The sequence below is a fragment of the Erinaceus europaeus genome, chromosome 18 (genome assembly GCF_950295315.1).
Source record: "Erinaceus europaeus chromosome 18, mEriEur2.1, whole genome shotgun sequence".
NCBI lineage: Eukaryota > Metazoa > Chordata > Mammalia > Eulipotyphla > Erinaceidae > Erinaceus > Erinaceus europaeus.
The window spans coordinates 24,766,688-24,782,132 of record NC_080179.1 but is presented as its reverse complement, the minus strand read 5'-3'; the positions used below and the strand labels follow the sequence as shown (position 1 = coordinate 24,782,132).

General features: G+C 35.9%; 1 protein-coding gene across 2 annotated transcripts in view; it reads right to left on the bottom strand.

Moving 5' to 3' along the window:
* Positions 1–15,445, bottom strand: part of SCN7A (sodium voltage-gated channel alpha subunit 7) — a 105,425-nt gene that overhangs the window by 75,314 nt on the left and 14,666 nt on the right. Inside the window, exons 2-4 of one of the 2 annotated variants that reach the window (XM_060177771.1) lie at positions 3,577–3,821; positions 1,331–1,443; positions 898–987 (exon numbers count right to left, since the gene is read on the bottom strand). In XM_060177771.1, the coding sequence (XP_060033754.1) occupies positions 898–987; positions 1,331–1,443; positions 3,577–3,821 (448 nt within the window). Of the gene's footprint in view, positions 1–897; positions 989–1,330; positions 1,444–3,576; positions 3,822–15,445 lie in introns of those variants that run through there. The other variant, XM_060177770.1, reaches the window with a different exon arrangement.

Below are 15,445 nucleotides of genomic sequence, written 5' to 3'. Positions count from 1 at the left end.
TGAATGATGAAAATATTAAATATAAATTTTACTCTATAATGGAAATCCCACAATATTTAATTGATTTATAATAGTATGGAAAATAATTTTATTATATGTATATATAAGTTCTTTTATGCTGTATTATATGAACCATCTAAAATTAACTAGTTCTAAGAAAGGAATTAGCCTCTCATTTGTTATTAGACACCTAAGTTGCTTCAAAGTTTGAGCTATTATAAATTGTGCTGCTATGAACATACATAGAAATCATTTAGATGAGTGTGTTTGTTTTCTTAGGATATATTCCCAGGGTAGGAATTGCTGGGTCTTAGGATAAGTCCATTTCTAACCTTCGAGAGTTCTAAAGACTGCTTTCCATAGAAGTTGGACCAACGTAAATTCCTTCCAGCAGTGGAAAATGGTTCCTTTACCCCCAAAGCCTCCCCAACATTTGCTGTTATTGTTCTTTTGGATATATGATATTCTTACAGTAGTGAAATGGTATCTTACTATTGTCTTTATTTACATTTATCTGAAAAGTTGTGGCATATAGACATAATACAATACTACTCAGCTTTTAAAAATGATGAAGCTATCTTATTCACCTCATCTTGGATGGAGCTTGAAGGAATAATAATATAGTCTACACATATACATTCCACAATGTTGGGAAAGGGGAGATGGCTCAATGGTGGAGTATGTTTTTTACTTGTCTGAGGTCCTGGGTTACATCCCCAGTGCTACATGAAACTATGGAATGGTGTTTTGCTCTCTTTTTACTTCACAATAAAGAAAAACTTAAAATACACAAGTAAATCATATAATGCTATACAATATGAAATAGATCACTGTAAAATATGCTAATAATTAAATATAGTTATATAAGGTTATATATAATGAAATTATATAGCTTACTGTAATACTGCTCCCCATTCTGGCATGTTAGACATTGACATAAACAGGCAATCAGTCAGGACAATAATTAGCATTGACATTCGGAAAAAAGTAAGTTGTAGTCAAGGAACAATGGATAATAAACAGTATTGGAAATTTATATTTTATAATCTGTTTATATGTATAAGTATGTACACATGAGATTAAAATGGTTCTTAAAATGTCAAAAACACATCTTAATATTGGAAAACAATGAGAATTAAAATTGGTTGAGTTTTATGACAATAATAGGAAAATATATATTCAGATGTGAAGCATCTGAATTAATTCAGTTACAATCCAAATTTCAACATCTGCTAAAATGAGGTATCAAAAAGACTAAAGAACTGCTATAATATTTAAATAAAATAATTGTATTTGGTCTTAATATAGCTTAAACAACAGAAAAGGATATGGATGTATCAAAACCTTAATAGTTGTTCCTCTAATTAAACTGAAAGGGGACAATGTACACCAGGTGGCATTGAATCTGAATATTGTTCTCTTTTTATTTAACACCATGAAAGTCTGTTAAGAGAGAAAAAAAAAGTCAAATGAAGTTAGAAGAACCAAAAGTCATCAACTGTGTATCACACTGCCTACAATTATTTCAGTTATATACTCCAAGTTACACCTTTCTTCTATTTGGTTTTCTTTTACTGACAAATTACATCGAAAGTTTTAACATCTATTTTACTGATACTAAGATTATTCACCACTGTTTTAAAATTTTTAATCAAGCAATCTGAGAAAGTCATTTGCTATATACAAACCCTTATGTCTTTCTGCAGTCATTGCAATAGGATTAAAACCATATCTTGAAATCTACAGAGATATATTTAATCATACCAGAATCCAAAGAATGTAGAAAAAAAATTTTAGTCTTATTTGAAAGAAAATCCAGGAAAATATCTCAACTGACAGAGCATTAGACTTGCAAGTTTATGGCTTCTGATTTAGTCCCTAACTTGGAAGTATCTCTCTTTCTCTCCCTCTCCCTCTCAACCTCTCAAATTCATATTTGAAATAGTTGTACATATTGTAGAAAGTTATATTGTCATTATTTTAAAATTAATAACATAAACAATCATGTGCCCATAAAGCAAATAATTTGCATTAAGACCTAAGTGGCCTATTACAAAGTAAAATAACCCCTATTAACTAGTCTACCAGGCAAACAGTTAATTTTGATAAATATTTCAAATGTGTATGGTTTCCTACACAATTTTCTTTAGTTAAAAATTCACTCTCTTCCTGAGACTCCCAAACAGACTTGATGGGGCTAGAACTCAAATAAATCCCTCTCTCCATTGTTACCGGTCATCTCTATCAGGAATAACAAAATAGACCCCTTTGTGGGCTGTCATAGGACCTTGCCCTCAACCTGGATCAACAATGGTAGAGAATGTTCCATCCTCCGAAGGAACATACCTGAGGAAGACGGGTCGATACTGGGGCAGCATGGAATTTTCCTACTCATGACCACAGAATGTGAGCTCAGATCTAGAGGGATGTAGAGGTCACACAGGTTCCTAAGCTAATTATGGGCCCCAGATCACATCAAATCATTGGGGTTTACAGTAATATTTATACCTCTTTCCCATATTAGGGAGCTACTCTCTTCCCTGACCCAGCTTTCTGGTCCTTTTCCCAGCCATGACATCATCTCCCCAGACAATAATTAGGATTCACCTGCATATCAGATTTCAGGCTCAGGCAAAAAAAAAAAAAACCACTAGTATAGCTACAGGCCCTTTGAAATATAACTAAAATATGCCTACTACCCATCGACAAAATGGAGGACCCCCAATACTTCATCTGCACTATTCTAGCCTTTAGGTCCATGATTGTTCAACAATTTGTTTGGTTTTGTATATTAACTCTCTTTTCAGCCACCAGGTTCCAGATGCTAGCAGGATGTGACCAGACTTCCCTGGACAGACAACCCCACCAATGTGCCTTGGAGTTCTGCTTCCCCAGAGCCCTTCCCCACTAGGGAAAGAGAGAGACAGGATGGGAGTATGGATCGACCTGTCAACGCCCATGTTCAGTGGGGAAGCAATTACAGAAGCCAGACCTTCAACCTTCTGCATCCCAAATGATCTTGGGTCCATACTCCCAGAGGGTTAAAGAACAGGAAAGCTATCAGGGGAGGGGTTGGTATAAGGAGGTCTGGTGGTGGGAATTGTGCGAAGCTGTACCCCTCTTATCCTATGGTTTTTTTCAATGTTTCCTTTTTATAAATAAAATTTTTTTAAATATTTATTTTATTTATTTATTCCCTTTTGTTGCCCTTGTTGTTTTTATTGTTGTAGTTATTATTGTTGTTGTCGTTGTTGGATAGGACAGAGAGAAATGGAGAGAGGAGGGGAAGACAGAGAGGAGGAGAGAAAGACAGACACCTGCAGACCTGCTTCACCGCCTGTGAAGCGACTCCCCTGCAGGTGGGGAGCCCGGGGTTCGAACCGGGATCCTTATGCCGGTCCTTGTGCTTTGCGCCACCTGCGCTTAACCCGCTGCGCTACAACCCGACTCCCATAAATTTTTTTTTTTAATTCACTCTTTGTTCAGTCTTTCTCTCTTCATCCCATCATAATTACATTTTTGTATGCATGGAAAATAAATACACCAGAGTAACAATAAATGCAATTAAATATTTACCTTTTTGTTCTTATAGTATGGATCCACATCTTCCAAGGGCTCTGACACCATTTCTTGAGGAAGAGCTCCATAAGCAAATGGAAGCTTTTTCCCAACTTCCAAGTCAATGCTTGGCTTCAGATCTTCATCTTCCTGGTATTCCTCACTGCGTTTTTTTGCAATACGTTGTTTAATAAGTTCAAGAGATTCTCTAGTAAAGGGCACAAGTTCCTTAGATTCTGGGGAAGCCATCTCCAATTTTGTACCTGCAAGAAAAGATTTCTTCAGTTTTATTATATATTGTGTGACTAAATGAAGAAAATAAAATTGTCAAAGACTAGTATATTGGTAAAAGAGATCAGTAGAGTGAATACATGGTTTCAAGGAACATTCCCTTTTTTATTATTTTAAAGAATTTTCTCTTTTTTAATTTTTTAATTAATTTTACCTTTGAGAGTGATGCAGAGAGAGACACATACACACACAGAGAAACACCAGAGCACTGCTCAGCTCTGGCTTATGGAGGTGCAGGGGATTGAACCTGGGATTTAGGAGCCTCAGGCATGAGAGTCTGTTTGCATCGCCATTATGCTGTCTCCCCCGCCCTCAAGGAACATTTCCTGACTAGTATAGAAAATCTGGTTGTTTTCTTGTTTTGTTAATTTTTAATTTCATGAGTAACTCATTCTGCTTCAGTTACTCAGTTCTTAAGTCTTTATTTTGATGAAAGTTATTTTATTTTATTATTTGCAATGAAGGAGTTCTGAAGGCACTATATATTTTAACTAAAAACAACCCAGAGTTGTACCTAGCCATTAACTAAACTTCCCTACACCTTGTCTTACTGGATTTTGGTTGCCTCTTACATGTCAGATTACTTACCTAGATTCATTTTCCCTCACATTTTTCTATTTTGATTTAAAGGCAAGCCTTTGTTTACTGTTATATACCTTGTTCTTATGCTATAACCACTATAATAGTTATTTTTGCATAAATAGGCAAACACAGAGTTTTAATTATCATGGACAGATATTTACCAGGTATATTTTGCAAAAACCTCTCTTCCACCCATCATTTACTGGCACTCTAGAAAACTTATATAACTTTGATCTGTATTGAAAGAATCTGTGCCTCTGAAATCCATTACCACACCCAAAAGACAGGTATATAAATTGAACATCATTATCTATAATAGTAATTTGGTTAGACTCAAATAATTTTACCTATAAACTAGTTAATAATGGTAGATACAGTAACTGAAGCAGACGCTACTCCATTATAATATTATTGTTTACAAGAATGTAAGTGATTCTCATATGGGAGAGAAATCAGAATTGTGCATTATTTAAAAAAGATGAACAGAACCAGTAAGATATGGTCAAAATAGATTTGACTCAAGTTAAAAAATGAATGAATTAATTAATGAATTAATGAATAAATAAATAAATAAAATTTAAACTAGTTGTCCATCTTAGGAGGCAGAAAAGTTTTCTAAGCAGATTCTTAAGAAAAAGCACTAGACTTGCAAGTACAATATCTGGCTTCCATCTGTGACACTACATATGGCAGAGTGGTAATACTGGTCTCTGTGTGTGTGTGTGTGTGTGTGTGTGTGTATGTGTGTCTGCCTATCTCTCTGTCTCTCTACCCTTCCTTCCCCTTCTCCTCCTATCTATCTCTGTCTCCCTATCTCATGAAATAAAATAAGTACCTGAATCAATAGCTGTCAAACAGAATAGGTTGATTTGGGTATTAATCTTTCCCATATAGTCAACAATGAGGAAACAAAACTATTGACAGTCGGATCAAACGATATAAATGAACTGAACAACTGATTAGCTGAAATTTTGTAATTTTATACATTTCCAATCTAAATTTTTGGACTTATTATTTTTTTTTACAAAGTATCACATGACTTAAGCCTTTGGATTAAAAAATAGTTACACTAATGCTATTATTCAAAAATAATGGTTACACTAAATTCACAAAGTCAAGAGAGCTTTTATCTTTTCAGCTTATGATAAAAGCACTCCTTAAATGTTATATGTTAGAAGTCTCTTTCAGCTTCTAATAAACATTATAAAATATATGTCTATAAAAAATGACATCTTTAATGCCAGATACAAATAAGGGTTCAAACTTATTGCTACGATATCAAAATATTTTGAGAATAATGGGCATCTTCCATTAAAACCTCAAAACTCTATTTGACTATTAGACTTCTGATTGATAGTACAAATATTTTTATCTGTAATAATTACAGAGGCTAATACTATTTCATTCCTCAGTTTCATACCTACTAACCAGATGACCACAGTAACATAGCCAAACATATATATTCCTCATATGTAAACTCTAGAATCCTGTACGCATATCACATAGTCACAAAGACCAAAAGAGAACATACACAGAAAATTTAGACCTCAGTATTGACTTTGTCATTGTTATTTTCTTTCAACATGGTAAGTTATCAAGGAAATTTCTGTAGTAATGATGTTAATGTTGAATGAAATGCTATACTTTATTGTTCACTAGGTGAATGAATGGAAAGTGGACATTGACTACTATGGACTAAGAAAAGCATACAAAGATTTATCAAATGGAACTGGATCACATCCAACTTCTAGAAGGCTGAGTGCAGACTATAAATTATTAACCATTAAATCATTATTCAGTAAAAGCATTTCTGTGGGGACTTTATAAGATATAGTCCAGGCAGTATGCTTTCCAATGAGTGGTCTTCATACAACATTAAAAGGAAAAGAAAAAATATAAATAGATTAATAGTTAATCTGTCCATTAGAATGTCTTTCTAAAAAATTGAATAGCTAAAGTAAGATTTTGGCAAGAATTATATCAAAGTCAACTTAAGTTTGTACCAACAAGTTCTATCCAGTTACACTAATATTTTATACAAACAATGTAATTGTAAGCCATTTCTCTTGGATATCAGTTGAAAATCACAGAACTAGCATGGAGAAAAGAGGTGTATTCTTATAAAAGTATTCCTAAAACAAACAGGACTCACCAGGATAACTTTATGTCAGCTAGGCCTGACTGGAATTTTTTTATATGAAGTTCAAAGTCAACTATTTTATAAAATTTAATGTGAGAAATCACAGTGGCCATCATCTGGAGGGGGAAAAGTGCTGCTTACTATGATTGTGTATATATATTATTTATTCTATTTTAGGAGACTTGTTAGTATATAAATTATGGTCCCAGTTATCGCTGAGGTCTAGCTGCTGGCACTATGAATCCACTGTTCCTGGTGGCCATTTTTTTCCATTTTATTGGATAGGACAGAGAGAAATTGAGAAGGGAGGAGGAGGTAGAGAGGGAGAAAGACACCTACTTGCTTGTGAAGCAACCCCCTGCAAGTGAGGAGCCGGGGCTCAAACTGGGATCTTTGCTCTGGTCCTTGCGTTTCATACTATGTGTGCTTAATCAGGCATGCCACAGTCCCGCCCTCTAAGTGATGACTTCTCCAGCATCTTCTGGATTTAAAAAGTGACCACATGTCTCTGGTCAAGTAAATCAAATGCACCCTGTTCATTCAAGACTTCTAATGTTGATTTAGTGACACAACATAAGAGGAGTAGCAGAGAATTCATTCTTCATAAGAGACGGAAACTTTAGTGGCATTAATCAGCTGTTTTAAAAACAGTAGTGGCAACAATAGCACAGAAGTCCCATGGCCATTGTTTTTTTTTCCTTTAGTCAGAAGGAGGCTTTATTGATGCCAACTGGACTATTCTCCAGTTACTAGATTTACATTCCACAAGCTAGTTTTGTTACTATCAGTACATAGAACTTAGCATATTAGTTTAGTATAGAACCTACACATAAAATTAGCAGTTTATTTCACATCAAAATGGGAATATTAAAATAATGAGCATATGAAGTTTATGAGAAATCCTTTTCCCCCAGTAATTTCACCACAAGGTAAGCATTCTCTATTCATAATTCATTTAAAGCCTTCTTTTCATAGAGCATGGGAGAAAGTGCAAATGTGTTTAGTTTTCTTATCGTTGAGAGCAGTTTGAAATTAGGGTGCTCTGTCTTCAAGTTATGCTGATAGTGTGGGTTCTGTGTTAACATTTTGTTTTCGTACTGTGTTGTTTGTGGTGCGTATATCAGAAGATTCAGAACTAGAAGTTACATTAACCTTTATTTCATAAACTTCTTAAATCCAAGTAATCTTTACAAGTGCTCAATGTTTAAAATACAATTTTTAGTACAAAGGCAGGAATAAAAATAATCTTGATGACTTAAATGGAAATTCTAGCTTAATGTAGCAAAGTACTAAATGTAAATAAGTAAGCACTAGTACTGGTTTTACAGTGTAAATTGGTACAGCTTTTCTAGAAGGAAATATAATACTAATTTTCTAAATTAAACAGGAGACAGCATACCTTAGTAATTTGAGCAACTGAAACTTACTCCATGAGTATGCCTCAAATCAATTTATGTACACAACTTTGTTCACACTAGTCTTTCCTTAGGAAGGAATAGATACAATCACTCTAGGGTGCATCTGGGAAGAAAATATATACATAATATACCTTTATTAATACATATGTTTCTTTAATTGCATGATTTTTAAACCACTAGCATGTGAATTTTTTAAATAAATGATTATGGAAAATTTGAGTACATGCTGAAGAATTAAATAGGATAACTCCATTTCATCATGCACAAAGATATATCAAAATGGATTAATGACTTGGAAGCTAGACTAGAAACCACAAAACATATCAAAGAAAACAATGGCAGAACACTCCAAAATGTTAGCTTCTAATATCTTTGGAGACTTGAGCCCTATGGCAAAAAAAAAAAAAGAAAATTAAAAATAAATCATTGAGATTATATTAAGCTGAAAGCTTCTACACATCAAAAGGAACCACCACCAAAAGAAAAAGACTTCCTACTAAATGGGGGAGATAGTCACACACCATATACCAGAAAAAGACAAATTAGCCAACATAAAGAACTTAAAAGACTCAGCAAATACAACAAAACATTCCATAAAAATATAGAGAAAATCTGAATAGACTCTTCAAAAAAATTCACTGTACATGTTATCTGAAAGATTTGAGTAAAACACAGACTGTGTTAAGTAGTGAGCTTCATGGGCATTAAATGTAATACCTGGATTTTTGGACAGTACTCTGGTTGGTACCCTAGTACCACGTATTCAAGATCACCTGCGTATATCTGTATAAAGATATTCATTGTTTAATAATGGTAGAGCTTGAGAAATGCATTCAGAGGTTATCACATTGTAAGATGGCTATTAGAGAATGTGTTTACCCAGACCTGGATATCACAGCCTGGACACACACCAAGATACTATATAGGAACACTACCATTATATATGCACCGCATGGGAGTGCTATGACCATGTAGAGAGCTCTTATGTTGTGGTGTCAAAGTGGTTCAATTTCATTCTTCTGCATGTTACAACCCAGTTTTCCAAGCACTCAATGGACAGAAGCTAAAAGCATTCCCCCTCAGATCGGGGACTAGACAGGGCTGTCCACTATCACCATTACTCTTCAACACAGTATTGGAAGTTCTTGCCATAGCAATCAGGCAAGAAAAAGGAATCAAAGGAATACAGATTGGAAGGGAAGAAGTCAAGCTCTCACTATTTGCAGATAATATGATAGTATACATAGAAAAACCTAAAGCATCCAGCAGAAAACTACTGGAAGTTATTAGGCAATATAGCAAGGTGTCAGGCTACAAAATCAATGTACAAAAATCAGTTGCATTTCTTTATGCAAACACTAAATCTGAAGATGAAGACATCCAGAAATCATTCCCATTTACTGTTTCAGCAAAACCAGTAAAATACCTAGGAGTAAAGCTGATCAAAGAAGTGAAAGACTTGTATACTGAAAACTATGAGTCACTCTTCAAGGAAATAGAAACTGATACCAAGAAATAGAAAGATATCCCATGCTTATGGATTGGAAGAATAAATATCATCAAAATGAATATTCTCCCCAGAGCCATATACAAATTTAATGCAATACCCATCAAAGTTCCACTAAGCTTCTTTAAGAGAATAGAACAAACACTATAATCATTTATCTGGAACCTGAAAACACCTAGAATTTCCAAAACCATCTTGAGGAAAAGAAACTGAAATGGAAGCATCACCTCCTAGATCTCAAACTATATTATAAAGCCATCATCATCAAAACAGCATGGTACTGGAACAAAAATAGGCACACATACCAGTGGAACAGAATTGAAAGCCCAGAAATAAATCCCCACACCTATGGACATCTAATCTTTGATAAGGGGGCCCAAAGAATTAAATGGAAGGAGACTCTCTTCAATAAATGGTGCTGGGAAAACTGGGTTGTAACATGCAGAAGAATGAAATTGAACTACTTTATCTTGCCAGAAACAAAAATCAACTCCAAATGGATCAAAGACCTGGATGTTAGACCAGAAACAATCAAATACTTAGAGGAAAACATTGGTAAAACACTTTCCCACCTACACCTCAAGGACATCTTTGATGAAATAAACTCAATTGCAAGGAAGACTAAAGCAGAAACAAACCAATGGGACTACATCAAGTTGAAAAGCTTCTGCACATCCAAAGAAACTATTAAACAAAGAGACCCCTCACAGAATGGGAGATCTTCACATGCCATACATCAGACAAGAAAATAATCACCAAAATATATAAAGAGCTCAGCCAACTTAGCACCAAAAAAGCAAATGACCCCATCCAAAAATGGGCAGAGGATATGAACAAAACATTCACCTCAGAGGAGATCCAAAAGGCTAACAAACATATGAAAAACTGCTCCAGGTCACTGATTGTCAGAGAAATGCAAATTAAGACAACATTGAGATACTACCTCACTCCTGTAAGAATGGCATACATCAAAAAGGACAGCAGCGGGAGTCGGGCTGTAGTGCAGCGGGTTAAGCGCAGGTGGCGCAAATCACAAGGACCGGCATAAGGATCCCGGTTCGAACCCCGGCTCCCCACCTGCAGGGGAGTCGCTTCACAGGCGGTGAAGCAGGTCTGCAGGTGTCTATCTTTCTCTCCTCCTCTCTGTTTTCCCCTCCTCTCTCCATTTCTCTCTGTCCTATCCAACAACGACAACAACAATAATAACTACAACAATAAAAAAACAACAAGGGCAACAAAAGGGAATAAATAAATAAAATAAATAAAATAAAATAAATTTAAAAAACAAAAAAAAACAAAATAGATTTAAAAAAAAAAAAAAAGGACAGCAGCAACAAATGCTGGAGAGGCTGTGGGGACAGAGGAATCATTCTGCATTGCTGGTGGGAATGTAAATTGGTCCAGTCTCTGTGGAGAGCAGTCTGGAGAACTCTCACAAGGCTAGACATGGACCTTCCATATAATTTAATTTCTTTCTAAGAAATCAGTGTAGTTATAGATAACATCCCATTATAGTAATTAACTATAATTCTGTGGAACCCTTAAGCACATTTTTTAAAACTCAGAGAGTGCTGTTTTTTTATACTTCCTCCTAAATTTTTTATCTCTTAAGTTTTTTTTTAACTATCTTTATTTATTGGATAGAGACCGCCAGAACTGAGAGGGGAGGGGAGAGGGGGCTGAGAAAGACCGAGAGACACATGCAGCCCTGCTTCAACACTCGTGAAGCTTTTCTCCTGCAAGCAGGGACTCGGGGCTCGAACCCAGGTCCTTGTGCACTGTAATATGTGAACTCAACCAGGTGCACCACCACCTGGCCCCTATTTATGTACCTTTCATCATCAGACTTTTAGGTTTTATTTTTGTTGCTTTCAAGTTGCTAGCCTGAAAGGAAGTCACATTTTCTACCAATTGCCTCTAACATGTAGGGTGTGAATACTAAAACTAGAAGTCATGAGTGAGTAGCATTTCAAGATTCCCAATGGAAAAAAAAAAAAAGCCATATCATAAAGGTCTTAGTTCTTTATTAACATTTCTCCTCCTTCCTATCCCATAACTCTGTTGCTGTGAAATACGCTGTGAAAGCTTAAAATTTGGGAATCTCAGGACTCCCGGACTAGGGCCCCAGCTGATGGGGTGGCCTGATAGTGACTAAAGAGTCATCGTTAAAGTATGCCAGTCTCTTGCCCTTATTCAGCTTTTGCAGTCCTTGCTTTGATAAGGTTAGCTTGGGAGTGAGTGAGAGAACTGTAATAGGAAGTAGGTGAGGAGGGTATCAAAGTCTAAGTAGGCTCTATTTCATTAGGAACTTTATACTGACTCACTGCAGACTATTATGAACTTTTGCTTTCAGGTATGTATTTTGCCCTAGTTTATGGATACATGTGAACATATGTTCTATCTCATGGGACCTGGCCTATATCTAGGTTTTGGCCCTTTGGAATATAACTAAAATAGGCCTACTAGCTATCTATAAAATGGAAACCCCCAAATCTTCATCTGCAATAATTCAGCCTTTAGGTTCATAATTAGTCAACAACTTGTTTGGCTCTACATGTTAACTGTCTTTTCAGCCACCAGGTTCCAGATGCTACCATGATGCCAACCAGACTTCCCTGGACAGATGACCCCACCAATATGTCCTGGATTCCCGCTTCCCCAGAGCCCCGCCCCACTAGAGAAAGAGAAAGGCTAGGATCGACCTGCCAATGCCCATGTTCAGTGGGGAAGCAATTAATGAAGCCAGACCTTCTACCTTCTGCACCCCATAATGACCCTGGATCCATACTCCTAGAGAGATAAAGAATTGTAAAGCTATCAGGGGATATGGAGTTCTGGTGGTGGGAATTGTGTGGCGTTGTACCCCTCTTATCCTATGGTTTTGTCAATGTTTCCTTTCTATAAATAAAAAATAAAAAAGAAAAGAAAAAAAGAAACAGGCTGGAGCTATGGATTGACCTGACAACATCCATGTTTAGAGGGGAAATAATTACAGAAGCTATGCCTTCCACTTTATGGACTCCATAAAGAATTTTGGTCCATATTCCCAGAAGAATAGGGAAGTTTCCAATGGAGAGCATGGGAAATGGAACTCTGATAGTGGGAACTGTATGGAATCATACCCCTGTTATCTTACAATCTTGTTAATCACTAATAAAATAAATTTTAAAGAAATAAAGCTTAAATGTGATGAATAATCACTACTATATAAATAAAGCAGAACTTTCTATTTCTCAATTCTAGTCAGGCTTAGAAGAAACTGATGATATTTCTTTTTACTATAAGTATAATCTAAAACATAATACAATTATTATCTGCTCACTTTAAGCCTCCAAAGTAAAGCTGTTTCTATGCGAGAGAGATGTTTGAAAGGTAGCTTCAAGGACAAACCTAACATCTGATAAAAAATAATAATAAATGTGGGTTGAACGGTCACAGGTTTGAGCCCTGGCACTGCACAGGCACACTGTAGAACCTGGGGTAGCTCTGGTATTGCAATTTCTCCTCTCCCTCTTGTTGTCTTTCTGAATAAGAATAAAAAAAAATGCAGCGCAGCGCAGCCCAGTAGTGGCAAAATCACACCTGTGGCGGCCCAGCAAATGTCTGAAAAGACCTGTGCACACCAATGTCCACAGAAGCACAGTTTGTAATAGCCCATATTTGGAAGCAACACAGATACCCAATGACAAATCAGTGATTAAGGAAGTTGTGGTTACCTACACATAGTTCAGTACTGTGCCACTGTTTTAAACGATAATATCTTGGTAAGAAGTCAAAGACAGCCTGCTGATTTAGATGAGCCGGGAAAAGAAAGACCAATATTGAATGATCTCACATACAGGTGGAACTTAAGAAGAAAGAATAATAAGGGAAAAAAAAAAACATATGGTGAAACTTGGACTGGGTGTGGCATATTGTACCAAATCAAAGTACTCTGGAGAAGGAGAGAAAGGGACAGGATGAAGAGACACTGGGATGCTATGGTGTCTCCTAGAAGCCAGTCAAGGAGAGATGAGAAATTGTGCCTGTCTTAAAGACTATACCGTACACCATTAACTAAATGTAAAAATAAACTTTTTTTTGATAATTAAAAAAAAAAAAGAAATGAAATGCACTCCCAGGAGTATTAAAATGCTAGTCTCCGAAATTAATTTTAGCTCCTTTTATTACATAACCAGTTTATATTCTTGGGATCTTCTTATACTTGTGCCTGTTTACTATGATTCTCTATTCCAACTCTTTCCCTTGCTTTTGAGATTGTCTTACTCTTTCCTGATTTAAATGATTTTTGACTTCTGGATACTGTCCTCAGATTCTCTGCAACTGTATCCTGCCCTGAGTTCAGTGAGTATTGGCTAAGGCTTCTCTATATGTGTGCTTGACCTGAGACTGACCTAATCTGAATCCCAGTTTGGGGCTTTATGGAAACTTCAGAATTCCTATTTTAATCTCTCTAAAATTCCTTGGAGCATATTACTGGAATATACCATGTTGCAAATAAAAGTTGTAAACAAGTAAATCTCACCAAAATTTTACTATATACATATAACATTAAGTGATTTTATTTATAATTCTCTATTTAAACATTTCTATTTCAGGTATGTAAAAAAATGGGTTTCAGGTGGTAGTGCACCTGGTTAAGTGCCCACTTAAGGTCTCTCTGTCTCTATCTAGTAATAAATTAAAAAATTAAGACAAAATAATCTTTACATCACTTAAAAATAAAAAAAATAAAAGAATCCCAAGGGTGATGATGATCTTGGTTGAGCACACACATTACTATGCCAAGGACTTGGGGTCAAGCCTTAGTTTGCCACTTGTAGAAGGAACACTTCACAAGTGGTAAAGCAGGTCGGCAGGTATTTATCTTTCTCTCTTCTTCTCTATCTCCCCAGCTCATCCAAATTTCTATTGGTCTTATTAAATAAAACAGAAAGAAAAATGAAATAAATAAATAAATAAATAAAAGGCTGCCAGAAGTGGTGGTTTCATAATGCTGGAGCTGAGCCCCAATAATAATACTGGTAACAATTAAAATTAAAAATGAACTCCAGTTAATATATATAACTGGAATATATATATAGATATATGCTGGGGCTCACGTGGGTGGCTCCAGCCAGGAGGTAAGCCACCAATCTCCCCTCACCAGCTCAAGGGCTTAGTGATTCAGAATGGAAGACTCGGGGAGTATTTTGGTACAGACACTCATTTATTGGAATGTGGGTTTGGATATATATAGAAAGTTAAACAAAGAACATTTTTCAAATATGTCAGAAATTACAGGTTTCTTAAAGGTCAGCTTGCCCCTTTGGTAGGGGGCTGGTATGACAAGAATTGATGCGACACATAAAGGTCAAGACAATTACTCTCCATGACGCAGGCACTTTAATTATCCAAAGGCATTTGAAAGAAGCATAGGGGTTAAACCAGTAAGGTGCAATAGAGAGAAGAAAAACAAGGCTTGATGTAAATCATAGATATCAAAGAACACAAGGAAATAACATTTTGGGGGTTTCTCTATCTGGTGTTTGAGGTGTATGATAGAGTGTGTTCTCCTTTGTGATCAAAAGGTGAAGTGGATGTGTGAACTTTGAGTGACTATCATAAACTTTGAGTGAACCTTAAAGCAGGCAACCATTTGGCCTGTTAGCAAGGAGAAACTAAGTGTGAGAGGCCTGTAGGATTTCTGTGAGCTTGAGAGACTAACAAGGAGAAACTGAGTCTGGGAGACTTTTCCCTCTTGGCTTATCTCTATGAGGAGAGAGGCTAACAAGCGGGGTGTCTTTCCAGCAGACCTCCATCCAAGGATGGGAGAGCTTCCCTAAGCTCTACCAAGCTTTCACATAGTCATATATTTTTTTTTTTTCTTGACAAGTCACATAAGGCAATAAGTTAACTGGCTGATTTTTAAAATTTTTTTTATTATCTTTATTTATTTATTTGATAAGG